Here is a 16,501-nt window from a genome sequence, read left to right as displayed (position 1 = left end):
CAAAAATGATACATTACTCATACTAATTTTGGCACTGTGTAGTTTGTCCTTTTTGATAAAATGTTACCATATTTTTTTTTTTCTAAATTTTAACTAGTTTTGAAGAAACTGTTACTGCTTTGGCATTACACTGAAGACTGGATTTTCGTTATTGGTTCTTTTAAAAAATACTTGGTCATATATATATTTTTTGTCAGTAATGATCACTGCATTGAAGAACAATAATGGATTTCAGGTTCAGTAAAGTAGTTTGAGTATATCAAGATTCAGGAGACCTTAATTATCCTGGAAGTTACTGCAAAACATACAGTATTTAAATACTGTTACACAATTGTTTTTGCGTATCTCGCTTCTACTGGCCTATCTGAAACTTTTCTCATCACTGTGATTCTTCAGTTGATCACCACCAGAATCTTGTGAACTTTTGTGAAGTGGTAATCATGATAGTAAAAATATTCAACTGTACAGTAGTCACCTACTGTACACAGTCAATAAAAATTTATGAGCTATGGATTGAACTGTAGTTATGTGATGCCGTATTCCCTACACTTTTTGTCTTAAGTCAGAGATGTTATATCATTAACACTATAAATGAAGACATAAATTATGATGCTAAACTACTGAACACTAAACTACTCCTGTAAAATTTTCTGTCTCTGTTGAGAGGGAGCAATAAAAAAATCATCTGTTTCTTCTAGGATATTCTGCTGCTTGTACATGATAACTTGCGTTTTTGCCTATTATGGGTCTGCATGTGGTGTAATAATAAGACAAACCCCAACACCTACTTTTTTTTTTCAAGCTGTTAGGCAGAGATAGGCATTGGCTTGGCTAGTTCTCTGCATATCAATGGTAAGATTTATGACTCTCCTGTCTGCTCATCTGAGAACATGTAATGCATTTCTCAGTTTGATTACTAATAAGGCTATCCTGAATACAAGGTCCATTGGTATTAGAGGAAAAAGCCTTCTTGGGAGGGAACAGTATGACTCAGTACTCTATAACAGATTTGGGAAGCAAGTGCTCTTCTACAATAGAGTATAGCTGAAGTGGAAAAAGTGCAAAGACAATCCTTTCTATTCATTTGCTTTCCTTTTTTTTTTTTTTTTTAAACTAGTGTTATTTCTGATTTGTCTTCCAGTATTAACCCAGTAGATGTATGCAACATTTTATATACAATATTTTATTTAAAAATAGTTTAGTGTTTATTGATACTACCTACATATTCAGTAACAAATACAAGAACAGAGTAAGACCAAGGCAGTTTACAATTATGCATTGGGTTTCAGGTCTGTCTCATGCAACAACAGAGGAAGCACTCTATTGAATATTCCCATTTCTGTCAATGCCTGAACTCATTCAAACACGTGTCTTTGTTGAGGATCCTGAAAATATCTGGAGCATAGACTTCCACATATACTTAAAAGGGCTCTTGTCTGGAGAAAATGAGCTGTATTATGACTATATTCTGAAATTCAGAATGTAGATATGTCTCCTCCTAAGGTTCTGTTCTACATAAGTGTGCAACTTCACAGTTGTACACCAAATTCAAGTAGCTCAGTTAAAAACTGTAGTACCCTGAATGCAGTATTAAGTTGGTCAAAGTTAGCAGCTGGTAGTGTGGGGGAGCTTGGCATTTTCAGCCATTTTTCATTTTAGTAGGACATGGAACCTGATGATTCAATGCTCTTAGTGTGAAGGTTAAGATGAACCTACCTCTTTCAGCATCCAAAGTATTGAATTATGGGATATTACTCCCTCACTGTTTCAGCAGACATATAGAAATAGCCTAAATCTGAAATGAATGACATTCTGCAAATTAGAAACTGCTAAAAAACAAAAAAATATGGCATAATTATATTTTTCTAAGGTTCTTATTTTTAATTCAGCATCCATCTAGCATAAAATATTCAAGAGTAGTAACCAGAAGCTATATTTTCCTTCCTTCCAGGAAAATAATCATAGCACAACAGAAGCAGATTGTTTTTTCTACCTCTGTTTTCTTTAGGAATGGAAATTTACCTTGATGATGACAGACCATGTGCTGCCAGCTTTGAGGGGATACATTTATCATGAGGACAGAGAATGTGTGTATGAGAGAAGAAAACACTGAGTGGAGCACATGGGAAATTATACATGCTGTTGCCACTCACAAGAGTTAGGGACTTTGGCATTTTCATAAAATTGTCTTTTTATATGATAGACTGCCATACCCATTAGGAATTATACAAATATGGGAGGTCAAAACCCATCTTTATTTTAGATATCCTGGCTGCATCTTTGACAAGGTATTCCCCATCTCAAGACTTTGAGAAGAGGAGAATTAAAAATACAATAAAGAAGGAAGATTGTATTGAGCTTCAGGCAAATATAAATTAAAGAAGAAAATCTTTCAGTGGAAAAAAATGGGCATAAAATTTGTATTTCATGTCATGGGCTTGCTGAAGTGCCACGTGCTTTTTGCTGCAGGGCACTTCCTGGTGGCAAGGGTCTCAGCCATTCTCTGGTCCAGTCCCAGCTCACAGCACCTCTCTCCCCAGAGTGGAGGTCATGCCTTTGCGCAGGCAAATCTGATCCCCTTGAAGATGGAGACCCCTGCCTCCCTGGTGCCTATCCCAAAGCCATATTTCAAAGTCCACCATATCCACATCCACATTTTTCTCCAGGGCAACTGTGGTAAATGAGCAAGCCCATAGCTCCAGGATGTCATGGTTCAGACAAAAGTCTGTCTAGCCTAAGAGGTTCTGGCTGCTAGCAACCAGTGGCATGTACCCTGGGAGGAGCAAAGAAACAAGACTGCTATAATGCATGCCCAGCAATGCCTAGTTTAGCTGTTGGAGTAAGGTAGAAGCTGCTCTTGCTCTTCAACTGTAGCTGCAGAGTGCGAAGGAGATAGTGTATATCATGAGGCTAGCAAAAATGTAGGTAGGAAGCCTGGGGTCTCTTTTCTAAGTGGAACACTTTGAGTTACAGAGTGGATGGCACCACTAATGAGTCAAATGTGACGTCGTGATTTTCATAGGGATTAGAAACTAAGCAATTAAGAAGGGCTGTGGGCATCAACAATACTGTATATTCTGTTTTGTTGAGAACTGGAATGGTTGGACTTGATCTTGAAGGTCTTTTCCATCCTAAATGATTCTACGATTTTAAGGGTAAAATTGCAGAGAGAAGAAGGGTACACTGTATTGCTTATTTCTCTTCATGACTCCTTTGTTGCTTAGGAGATAATATTTTTTAATTATTTATTTATTTATTCTTTCTCTCCCTCACCACCAGGAGGTATTTTTGAGTGTGTGGAATCTGGTCCAATGGGAGCAGAAGAATTAGCCTTCAGATTTGCTGTGAACACAATCAACAGAAACAGAACTCTTCTGCCAAACACTACATTAACATATGACACCCAAAAGATAAATCTCTATGACAGTTTTGAAGCATCCAAAAAAGGTAACCTTTTGCTTATTTATTTTCTTTAATCAGCAGCTAAAACTCACCTGCTTTACCTACCTGAAAAAAATGTCTGTCTATAAAGGTATGCAATGACATTGTACAAGGTTGTGGCTGGCTTCAAAGAGGTGTTGTAAAGATTACCCCTTGAAAGCTGTAATGGTAACTGCTTGAATATTACATTATGTCAACTTTGTTCCCACTGCCCTGTCCAAAAACTATTTCTTCAAATGTTTGAAATCTGAAATATTTTTTTCTTGACTTTTGTGATTAGGGTGTTTTCGAGAGTAGGTCCTCTGGAGTCAGAAGACACTTCCCACATACTTTTTTCCCTGGAAAATGCCAAGTACTCCCAACTTGCAGTGAGCTTTGAAAAGGCTGAGCATTCAGCTCACAGCGCTAACTATTCAATGGTGTAGTCCCTTGATGGCATGCCATTGGACATATTCAGACTGACTTATTTCAGAACTGTCGGTTGTATAACAACCTGCTGTTGCACAGCTACTTGTGCAGCTGCTGATATGTCTAACTTGAAGTGTACCGTATGAGCTGTAACATTTCAGTTACTTCCTCACCCATGTAGGAGTTATCCATGTGTTATGCTTTCCCTAATCATAGAGTACTTCTCTATGAAGAAGTTAACGTTTTTATGTTGGGAATATGATTTAATTCTGTTGACGTTACCAGTCAAACTTAATGAGTTAAATAAAATTGGTTTCTTAATACAGAAGCAGTTTCAAGCAACATTAGAGGAAAGCCTGCAAAACCCTCTCCTTCATCAAGGCTGCTCAAAATCTGAATATGAATTTTTTATGGCTTCATGGCTAAAATCTCATTCTCAGATATTTACCAAGGCTCCAATTCAATCTTAGGTATTTTGTCACTTTAAGTGCATCTTTACAAATGTCTTTAGCACATGTATGAGTCACATAGTTAATCAGGCATGTGTTGTGGAAGAGAGCAAGTAGTTGTGGTTTTGCTCATCTTATGTGAACAAAGCATAAAAATAAGCTTGAAAATTAAGTCTGTGCTTAAGAATGTTGTTACCAGACGAACGTATGAGGATCAGTTCAGATGATTTTCTTCAAGAATATAAAATATTATGAACGCTTTATCCTAAGTTTTCAGATCTTTGATTCTCACAAACAATTGAAGTTATGAGCTATTGCTTTACATTCTAGTCTACAACACTATGATGCAACATGAGTTATACTGCATCATTGCCTTATTCTAGAAAGCTGAAAACTCAGTAAGTCCTATGTGTACTATTTGGATTGAAAACACAAAACCTTGTGACAGAACTTAGATTAAATTTTGCATAGTATTACACATTATTTAATGATAGATTTTTTTTATAAATTGAAAGATCAATTTCATATGAACGTTTATATGAATGATTCATATGAATCCTTAACGAGATTCCATTGTTAAGGATGGTTATCCTTTGTTACAGGTTATCCATTAGAGAAATGGTAAACTTGTATTTCTTATGATAGGTTTGGACCTTAAATCTTCTGAGAGATCTGGTCCTCAACGTGTGTAGATTTTTTCAGTTAGAGTGACAAGAAGAGATTTTTGTTGCTAAGTAGAATGAAAACATCTGATGCTACATTAGAAATGCTAGCTAGGGAAAAGCTGCTATGTCAGGATGAATGTATATGAAGTACCTCTTTATAACGGAATATAATACTGATTAAAAATAAATTCAGAAATGATGATAAATATTTTTGCCTTTTCTTTGCAACGCGTAGAGTTTATCTTGCTAACCTGTTTATTTCTCAGATTAATCATTTTAATATAAGGCTGTTGATGCTAGGTATGAAAATAGACAGTATCTCTATTTGTACAGAAATAAACATTTAAATTGTTCTGAGATACTTTGATATATGATATATGAAAAATATTATGGACTAAATATTTATGCCTAGCAAAATGATTTATTTGCAGCAGAGAGAGTGAGAATGGACGTATGCTATCTCTTTAATGAAGGTTTTTTGAATAGTTATTCTGATGTTTTGGATGCTCAGTTAAAGAATGCTCTGAGAGACTACCCTTTCTGTCTCAGCCAGTAGTGAATGAATCCTCAATTCTGGCCCCTTCTTTCACCGTTCCTCCTCATCTTCCAGCTTTAACTACTTCCTGACTCTAATGCATTCTGCCTTGTGAAATTTCATTGAATAGTTTCTCCTCATTCCTGAAGGAAGTTGTAAAAAGTGGAGAAATTTGTTCTGAATTTTTATTTTTTTAAGTATCTCCTGGGTTGACAACTCTACTTCTAGACCTTACTTAGGGGTTGCTTGAAGGTTGCAAGCTAGCCTTAATATTGCTAATTCTTGATAGAATAGAATAGCTGAAGCTAAAATGACAAAATGTCATTGATTGGATATATTTATTGTTCCTGTTTGCATCTTGCATGAGAATGCAAATCTTTATTTATAACTAGTCAGGCTGTATAAAAATCTGTGTAATCTTTCAGTACTCACAGTGTTTTGCTTCATCAATTCCCAATACAGCCAACTGTATTGATGCTGACAGGTGCTTTAGTTCAGAATCAAAGGCTAAAAGTTAACATAAAATGGTTCATTTTATTATGATGACTCCAAAGCAGAGTTTTAACAATGAGATTGAAGCATTTGACTCATTATGTGGTTCATGATTATGTCCACCAGTGAGCAGGCAGGCTCAAAAAATAGCCTGTTTAGACCTCTTACTAACACATACTTTTTAAGTTGAATGCAGACTAAATATCAACGGATTTTTAAAGGTACTGTACAAAAGAGCAACCTGAAGGTGAGATGATATTTCCAAGACACTGTTTCAGTGAAGAGTAATGTAAGTGCAAACAAAATATCCTTCAATGCACTACAAAAATTGGTATGCATCTGATAGAGTTGTATTAAATCACATGTGAAAGCTTTGCATTATTCAAATCACAGAAACAGAAAAAAAAAGCCCATTGAAAAGCCATCTGGTAGCTATTGCTGTTGTTAGTGATCCCATTTACTGACATTTGCATAAAGCTTGTTGATTACTCTTAGGAAGGGCAATATTAGCATAAATGTTTTTTTTATCAAGCTAGTCATTTAGGCCCTAATCCGATGCTCAGTAATGCAATGGAGATCTTGTGTGTATATGAGAAGTTCATTTAAACCACTGATGCTCTGCAAGATTAAAAAGGTGTGCCAGCATGGTTTCTGGAATGCACTTGGAAGACTTATAGTATTTTAATCATGTTGAAAAGGATGGACGGGCACAATTAAAAAAAAGTTAATTTTGACTTACTGACAGAAAATAATGCAGCAAAACGTGTTTCTACTTCTGCTTGTTTCCTCAACTGTGAGGGACAATGATGGTGGTGTAACAATACTAAGTAATCTAACCTCATATAAACACTCGCATTCATAATGGATTATGAAGATGCTTTCCCTTGCTTCTCTCTGCCAAATAAGAAGTTTCCTTAGAGAGGCAGAACCTGCTCAATTCCAGAAGCACTTGCTCATAAAAGTTATGACCATAGCAGTGATCTGAACAGGAGCAAGGCATGGACTGAAAAACTAGTCTCCGGTATTGTTTAATTTTCCTGGCTTCTTTCTGCAGTGTGCCAAATCATCTTCTGCAAGATAATGCTGGAGCATACTGTAGGAAGTAAAATAGACCAGAGACTACTGAAACATGGAATAGATGGGGCCATCCTATTTTGGAAAGTGGAACACTAAGCTACTTTCATGTGGCAGTATCATGTCAGTGACTCTCAGGGACAATTTTATTTATTAATGTCGGTGTAGCAAAACAGTGTATTTCCAGAATTTTAGAATGAACTCAGATTTATTTTCATTAGCATGTAGAGATTTAATTATCTTTTAGGGAAAACATTTGCCATTAAATTTTGCAAGTCAACATATGTGCTTCTCAGACATAGAACTGTCAATGTAAATGGACTTTGTCATTTACTTTATACTTAACTTGACATGCACATTTTCTGAGTAACTAAGATTGCAGTAGAAATAGTGTTGATGTATTGAGGAAGAAGTTAGTGTTCAAAAAGCCTAGGTTAGAATACTGTCCCATATGGCCCTTTTCCAAATGTAATGTGCAACTGAGTGTAAATCTCTTCTCTTGTCAGTGTTTTTCAAAATATACACAATTGCTGGCCTTTGTCACTTCCACTGATAGAATTGTCTATTAAACGTAGCTGAGCACTATTTAGAAGTGTTGCTATTCATCAGCTCATAGTGAAAGTTTAGAAATGTATTCAGAAGTTGAAATCTGTTAAGTGTTATAGAAGAAAGGAGCTTTCTCAGCAGTGAAGTTATATTTCGTGGAGAGCTTTTTATTTAATATGAATTGTGCAATACCTTCTGGCACGCTGCCTTCTTTCCTCTCATCATTGACAGACTTCTGTCTCTTCTTCAGCCTGTGATCAGCTGTCCCTTGGGGTAGCTGCCATCTTTGGACCATCCCATAGCTCCTCAGCTAATGCTGTGCAATCCATCTGCAACGCTTTGGGTGTTCCACATATCCAGACCCGCTGGAAACATCAGGTGTCAGACAACAAGGACTCCTTCTATGTCAGCCTCTATCCAGACTTCTCTTCACTCAGCCGTGCCATCCTTGACCTTGTGCAGTTCTTCAAGTGGAAAACAGTTACTGTTGTTTATGATGACAGCACTGGTAAGACTATATCATATGACTATGTGCAGATATGTTCATGCATACAAGTAGAAGGATGAGGGGTGTCAATACTGTTACAGCTTTATTTTAAGAAAGCTTAATTACAAGAAATTCCATTGACAAGGTAGTGTGTAACAAATAATACAGATTTGTTAGCATAAGTATTCCCATAATTATCCTTTAGTTGCTGAATTCTGTATTTGAGATTTCAACTGTCAATAAATCAGTCACGCTCTGTCTGCATTTTCCTCAGTATCTTAATGGTTGCTAACAGCTATGTCTTCTGATTTTATTTAAAACTCAGTTTTTGAAGAAAAAGATGATAATTTGAAAGGTGTGATAGAATGCCTGGTCAAATAGAACAGCTCCATTTGAGTGCTGCTCCTGGTATTAGCTAAGTTAGAAAACAGATGCCATATTTGTTTGGAATTTCAGTAACTGCATTTTCAGAGAGTTGCAGAAGGAGCCCTGGTTTTGGCTCCGAAGAGTTGAAAGCAGAGGAAATATGGAGGCTTGTTTTGCAGATGATTCACATCATTTAAAAATGAACTTGTGTATTTTGGCAGAAATATCCCAATCTGATACCTTTCCTTTAACTTCACCCTAAAATTTCTGGTTTACCCTGACAGTAGTATTTGATTTGAAACTTCAAAAAACTTGTCTGATTTGAGTTTTTTCTACTGGAGGTTAGAAAGAGGAAAACCTGTCTGTAGTGGGGGATACAAGGAAGTCAAATGAGCCAAATGAGATACATCTAATATTATGGACATATTAATGATTTCTTCCATGGTTGTTAAACTGACACTGACAAGAAAAAAACATGGTAAGCCTCATGGTAAACCCTTCTCATTGTTCAGTGAAAAGGAAGATTGTCAATACTCTTTTTACCTAACACTATCTATCTGAATCTGAAATACTAATATGAAAGCAAGAAAAAATCAATATGTGTTACATGGTAAAGCTACCTGTAGTGAGACTAACTCTGCTAGATACACCAGTTACACCAGGTCAGAATGGCTACTTAAATATAAGTTCAAATAAGAAGTTCATGTAGCTAGTAAATGGTGAGAAGGAAACAGAGATGGAAGACAAGAACACATCAGTGAAATTTAGAGGCTGTCATTCTGGAGGCTTGATGGCTGATGTTACCAAAGACATAATCAAACTTTTGAGTTTAGAGTTACGGACTTAAGGGAAGAAATATTTACTTCATTTTTAATTCTTTTTTTTTTTGAGTTTTTTTTGTACTCTTGCTTTGAAATATGACAGGAAGTAAAAAGAAATATTCAAATCTTAATCAAATGAAGACTGGAAAAGTAATTTGTATTTTAGTTAAATGGTTATAAATTTCAATTTACATAAATTTGAAATATTTAACTTTTATTTAAATCATTTGAAGAACGGTTTTACAACATCCAGAATACATTTAAAGGAGACCTGCTTCAGATGTTTGGGATCCTGTAATGTAGAAAGCAGGATAACTTGGCACAGGAAAGAATGGAGGTCGTGTCCTGATGAAACTGGGGACTGAGATGCTTCTAAAGTGATACAGTCAGTAACACTAGAGACAGTAAAGGTCAGGTTGAATACAGAGTGAAGAGGAAGAGTCAAAACTCTAGAAATAGGATGAAGTAATAATGAGTCAAGAATGTTACTTCTTAGTAAAGTTTCAGTAAGAATAGATGCAGTCTGTTACAATGAGGATAAGGTAATAAAAACAAAAATGATCACAGAATGGGCAAAGGTGTTAATATTATGATAAAGCGTACTGTCCTAGTACTATCTTAGGGCATGGTGAAAGTTGTTTAGATGAGCCTGTTCTTTCAGGGAAAAATAATTTGTCTCCTTTTCATGTGAATCTCTGTTTGAATATTACTGCACTAACTTTTTCTTTGCTTCAAATAGTGTCTACATTCTGCTTCCTTCTATGTCTTCCTTTCTCCCTTCATCTTAACACCCATGAGACATTTTTCATTTAGTCCATCTGTTGTACAACCTAAAAATTGGAATCAGGCTCATGAACATTTTTCTTGCTAGTCTGAAGATAAGTATTGCTTCCTGTGATCATTCTAAACTGCAAAGTATGTTCCTTTTAACTGGAATTTCCCATAAAAGGTCTGGCAGGAGTTAAGCAGAGATAGGTTAGATTTGATTTTTTTTTCCTTAAAGTAATTTACAGTCTCTTAGTTAATAAAATAACACTAAACTGTCCCTGGATACTAATTAAGTCCTTTAAGCTTACAGGTTTGCTACAGTCAATTGTTTTTAGAAAAGGGGGAAAATGACAGCATGTTCATCCCCTGCATGTCCTAATAGTTTTAAGTGATCTCAAAACAGTAAATTATCTTCTACAAAATATCAAAGTTTTTAGTGCATATTGCAATTTGTCCTAAGAAAAACGGGCAGATGAATTCTAAATAAGTTTGTAAATCCAAAAGAATTCCAAAGCAAAGTATACATGAATGGTTAGATGCTGGTACCTTTAAATTATACTGGCACTTGTATTGGCAACTAATGCTTTATGCAGATCAAATTGATGTAAACATGGTTCTGAGATTTTTTCTTAATTAACATTTGTTTTGGTCTTGAGTGAATGAGTATAAACACCAAAAATCTGTTGCATCTATGAACAGAAGCCAAACTAAAAGCCTGTAAAATGGCTTCAGAAATGTTTTATGTTGGTCTTCAGTGCTGAACGCATTGCTTTAATTCAAATGAAGGAAAAAGATGGCATTTTGTTAATATTTTTTTACAATATTATTTTAGTAGCACTGATTTGTAAATAAAACTAGTTCCTTCCTGGGACTAGTATAAAAATCCACATTATCTTATTTCTATATTTCTTATCTCTTATTTCCAGATGTGCTGTATCTTGAGAACGTTTTTTTCCGTACTGAAAATTTGCAATTATTGCAAATTTATAATGAAATTAAATATATTGCAGAAAATGGGTACATGGCGACAGGAAGTGGGTAACATTGCTAAAAGATTAAGGAAAAAAGTTTGTAACAGGTTCAAAGTAAATCTTAGCTCAGGAAGAAAATTTTTATCTAAGTATTATATGCTTAAGAAACTTCAGAGAATCAGACAGGTAAGTGAACAAGGATAGATGATAAGATGGCCTGAAAAAGGTTGCTCATATCTTTGTTTTTATGTAAATGAACTGAGTAACCCATAAATTTATGTGAAAAGCTGTTCTTCTTTATAAACACATATGTGAACTAAGGTCTGTTCTTAGCAGAATGAGAAAGAAGTAACAAAATGAATTGAGAATGCTGGACTGAATATTTGACAATACAATAACAGTGCATTTCACCTAAATGTAGGAAATTTAGAAACAAGACTTCAATCTTGGTGATATATAATAATAAACATACAAAATGACATTGCAGGCATGCAGTAGAATATATTTCAGGGTTGTAAATTTTATATACAAGGGTAAAGTTTGTACAATAATAGATAGTATGCAGAAATAGGGAGAGATGTCTTGAATAAAATTGGAGAGCACAGTCCACAGTGATCCACACTGCAGTAGGAGACATTTGCAGAGACCAACAGTGCAATTTCTGTGGATCAAAATCCAAATAAATGACTAAACTTGAAAATTAATTGGAGGAATTTTTTCTTACTTCCTTTCTTCGGAATCATGTAACAAAACTAATAAAAGGCAAAGGTTTCATCTCAACAAATATTCTAAATTACACGTTTACAGAAGGACATAGCTCTTACAATATTCTTAGAAAGGTTGCAAACTCCTGGAATGTATGCTGAATTTTTTTGACATTTAAAATACTGAATGCACATGCATGTGAGTTTCTTGTGATATTTCTGATGGTGAGTAAGTGCTTAGGAATGGAAAATAATCTTTTATTATTGTGAAAGTAAAGAACAGAAAAAATATATTGAATTAAAGAAAGTGAATGTCATTAAAACTGGAATTTCTTCCAACAAAATTAATTGGAGTCAAAAGCAAAGAGCATTCATTGATGGCTTGTGATGGCATTGATGGCTAATTTTGAAACTGAATAAAACAAACCAAAAGTTACCAAATGTCCTAAGTTTTCAAATCACTTGACTAAGAGACTTTTTAAACACTTCAAAATGAAGTAATCTTAGGTCTCTTAGTTATTTTGTTTTGAGAAGTCATGGATGGTAGGTGGTGAAGTTCTAGAAGTCTGGAAAAGTTAGAAAAGCTTAGATTTATCTCAAGTTAGACATTTATCCAAGCTCTGAAGTGTATTTGTCCTGGTTCCTTAGATTCATCCATCTGTTCCTAGTAACTACTTTCTTAAATTGGAACCTGTTTAAAATTGGGTAGGATACAGTGAGATTTCTTTCTTTATTTTATAGGCCTGTCCCATGAATTTCTGTCCCTGGAAAATGCTGCAATGTTTACATTAAAGCACTTTAAAGGTTTCAAGGTGATGAGTAATTATCTATTTAGCTTTATAAAGATCAAAAAGCATAAAATTTCCTCCTTTGACACGTCAGCTTACACTTTAGGTTAGGAGAATGCAGTATATCTGATAAACATAGGTTTCAGAAAGTCACACTGTTCTAAGTGGCTTATTTCTATTCATATTAGAGAAATAGGATCCTCATGCATCCTTGTCAAAAGGATGCAAAAAAAAAAAAAAAAGTGGTTATGGTTTTCCAGCAAAACTGAAAAGACAAGAGTCACATTCTACTTTGAACATAAAAATTACATATGCAGGCAATAAGCTCACAAGTTACGATACTCAAGAAAGCAAAATTTGTGTTAATTTTTCTTAATAGTTTTGTGTGAAGAAAGGTGAGGGTTCATCACATTAGAAGCTTACAAAAATATTATGTGGTAGGAAAGACTAAATCGGGGTGGATTTAGTCAAGCTTATGAAAATATGTGGTAGGAAAGACTAAAAGGGGGTAGGTTTAATCTAGGGGACATAAGCAGAAGGTCTTGCAAAGGAAAAGACATACAGTGATAATCCTTTTATATTATAAATTGCTATTAAGTTACTGCACTGGTCTTTTTTTGGATTTATATTAGCTGTCAGTAACATAAAAAAATGTATCTGTGGATTTTTGTGTATTTATAATCTTTTGTTATGTGCAATTTTAGATAGCATTTATTCTAGCTCATTGAAGCAGGTGAAGAATTCACCTGGCTGTACTTGGTAGTCTGGTATTTATTTACAGAGACTGGGTAGTCTCTGTAAATAAATAGACTTGTATATAAAACTTATCAAAGATTCAGAGTGGGATGGGATAGCTTATCACAGCACGTTAAAAGTAAATATTTTTGTGCATTTCAATTTGTGCACTATCAATCAATAACCAGTTATTTGATGTTTTTTAATTGAGTGAATTGAATGAATATCTAAAAGAGGGATACATTTGCAATGGGAAACAAAGCAGTCTTCAGGCTTCTTATGCATATCAGCTGGAGTAGCATGCAGTTCTGCTCCACATCTGCTCTGTCACTGAATCAGAGAGGGAATGCATTTGCATAAAGACATCCCCAATTTTACAGAAACTTCTCTTTGAGGATGAGCTCTTTTTCTTTTTAGTCCTTAAATAACAAATTCAGATTTAGTAGGGTTGTAATAATTAAAATTGCTAATAATTTTGATCTGATTTTGGAGAATGCAGAAATATTGTCCAGATTGTTTACATATCACATAGTATCTTTTCAGTACAGAGTGTTTCAAGTGCTGTGCACAGTAATTTCACGTGAACATTTAATTAGTAATTCTGTGTTAAACCTGACTGTGGTGTATGGATGTAGCTGATCAGTTTAGCGTATACTTTTTCAAAGAAATTTATTGTATTATTATTTGATAAAGCTCAAAAATAATTTTCATGATGCTACATGAAAATATCAGAGGTAAAGAGGATTTTGTGAAGTTAGTATTTCACTTTCAAAGTATTTTAGACCACCTACAGTAGTAAGAACTACTTTAGCTAGTTGTCTGAAAAGAAGGAAGTTTAATACACTTATTCTTTTTGATAAAAGGACGTGCAGTTGTTCTTTGAGGACAATTTTTTGGAGATTTAAATTAATTATTTGAAAAGAAAATTAAATATCATCAAGTTAAACATAATGCATGAGTTCAGCTTGTCTTTCAAGAAAACATGAACTCCTTGTTCTTTTGCCAAGAATTGAATTCAAACTTACTGGAACAAGACACAGTATTTGCCTCAATATAAAATAAAACTAAAATCAAGCACTTTAAAGAATTTTTCTGTAAGCCTAAGGAGCAGAAGGAGGCCGTATTTCCAGGAATTACTGGACTGTCAATGAATGTATTTTTGTGGGTTTGAATAAACATAAGTATTTAAGTTTTATAGAGAGCTGGCTAGGGTATGTATGATCAAAATTTTTGTTTCTTGCCTTCTTGAATACTGATACATTTTATTCACTATTTTCAAATTGAGAAAAATGTGAAAGGCAAAACAATTTAGCTAAAAATGAAAACAGGAAAATGGAAACAATCTCATATTTTGCATGTGACATTTTAAACAACTCCGATTTCCCCAAATTTAACCGTGTTTTCACTCCTACATCAGTATTAACATAATTTGTTACTGGTTGGTGGAACACTGTGAAATGCACTTGTAGTATCAAGCCCTTTCTCAATTGCTCTAAATTAGGCTTAGATCAAATAATCCCATCTTTTTATATTTTAGTTTCATTTGCAGATTTTCTCTCTTGCACTGTCAACATCTATAGCAAAAAAAAAAAAAAATCTGCTTTAGTCTCCAAGAATAAATGTGCTTACGTAGTGTAAAGTCCAGTTTAGAGTGTTCACATATGCTTTTTCTTCTGCCAAGTCTATCCTGATTTACAGTAGATATTATTTCTCTTTAAGTATTGCTGGAAATGTCTAAACTTATTCTTCAGCTTCTTTTTACATTGATTCTGACAGCTGTGACAATAGACTGTTTTGTCCTTTGACTGTAGTAGATCTCTTTATGCTTTTTACCCTCATTAAACCGCACTGCTCATAGATGTCAGCCACTTGAGAGATCAGACTTCCTAGTATTACAAGAATTCCTTTGAATTGCCCAGGATTGTTAATTGTTATTGCTGTCATCTATTGCTAAATTTTTCAGAACTTGTTCATTTGACAACCACAAAACTGAATAACAGCAATATTTTAAATAAATCTTACAATAATAGAACCACATGCATTGTCACATATGTTGATGGACAGTAGATATGACAAATCTAATCTAAGAGTCTTAATGTTTTCTTTATTTTCTTCAATGATATTACTGCTTTTGCTTATATTAATGCACTCTAAATGTAGAGATAGAATCATAGAATCACCTAGGTTGGAAAAAACCTACAAGATCATCCAGTCCAACCATCCACCTACCACTGATAACCCCACTAAACCACGTCTCTCAACACAACATCCAAACACTTCTTGAACATCTCCAGGGACAGTGACTCAACCACCTCCCTGGCCAGCCCGTTCCAGCGCCTGATCACTCTTTCAGAAAAGTAGTGTTTCCTAATGTCCAGCCTAAATCTCCAACTTGAGATTGGAGATGGGCAACTTGAGGCCATTCCCCCTCATCCTGTCGCTAGTTACAAGAGAGAAGAGGCGAACCCCCAGCTCACTACAACCTCCCTTCAGGTAGTTATAGAGAGCAATAAGGTCTCCCCTGAGCCTCCTCTTCTCCAGACTGAACAATCCCAGCTCCCTCAGCCACTCCTCATCAGGCCTGTGCTCCAGACCCCTCACCAGCTTCATCGCCCTCCTCTGAACACGCTCCACGGCCTCAATGTCTTTCTTGCAGTGAGGGGCCCAAAACTGGGCACAGTACTCGAGGTGGGGCCTTACCAGGGCTGAGTACAGAGGGAGAATGACTTCCCTACTTCTACTGGCAACACTATTTCTGATATAAGCCAGGATGCCGTTGGCCTTCTTGGCCACCTGGGCACAATGCTGGCTCATGCTCAGCTGAGTATTGACCAATATTCCCAGGTCTGTTTCCTCTACACAGTCTTCCAGCCACTCTGCCCAAAGCCTGCAGTGTTGCCTAGGGTTGTTGTGGCCAAAGTGCAGGACCCAGCACTTGGTCTTGTTGAACCTCATCCCATTGGCTTCAGCCCAGAGATCCAGCCTGTCCAGATCTCTCTGTAGGGCCTTGCTACCCCTAGGCATTTTGACACTTCCTGCCAGCTTGGTGTCATCTGCAAATTTACTGAGGGTGCTCTCAGTGGCCTCATCCAGGCCATCAATAAAGATATTGAAAAGGACAGGCCCCAGCACCGACCCCTGGGGAACACCACTCGTGACCGGTCACCAGCTGGATTTAACTCCATTCACCACCACTCTCTGGGCCCGGCCCTCCAGCCAGCTCCTTACCCAGCAAAGAGTGTACCTGTCCA

The 16,501-nt window shown here is 35.6% G+C and overlaps 1 protein-coding gene across 7 annotated transcripts in view; it reads left to right on the top strand.

Moving 5' to 3' along the window:
- GRIK2 (glutamate ionotropic receptor kainate type subunit 2) overlaps positions 1-16,501 on the top strand; it is a 461,962-nt gene that overhangs the window by 211,717 nt on the left and 233,744 nt on the right. For all 7 annotated transcript variants that reach the window (XM_021389815.1, XM_021389816.1, XM_021389811.1 and 4 more), the window contains 2 exons: positions 3,280-3,447; positions 7,861-8,118. In XM_021389815.1, the coding sequence (XP_021245490.1) occupies positions 3,280-3,447; positions 7,861-8,118 (426 nt within the window). The remainder of the gene's footprint in view (positions 1-3,279; positions 3,448-7,860; positions 8,119-16,501) is intronic.

This window comes from Numida meleagris, chromosome 3, assembly GCF_002078875.1.
Source record: "Numida meleagris isolate 19003 breed g44 Domestic line chromosome 3, NumMel1.0, whole genome shotgun sequence".
In the NCBI taxonomy this organism is placed as follows: domain Eukaryota; kingdom Metazoa; phylum Chordata; class Aves; order Galliformes; family Numididae; genus Numida; species Numida meleagris.
This window is presented reverse-complemented; position numbering and strand designations above follow the sequence as displayed.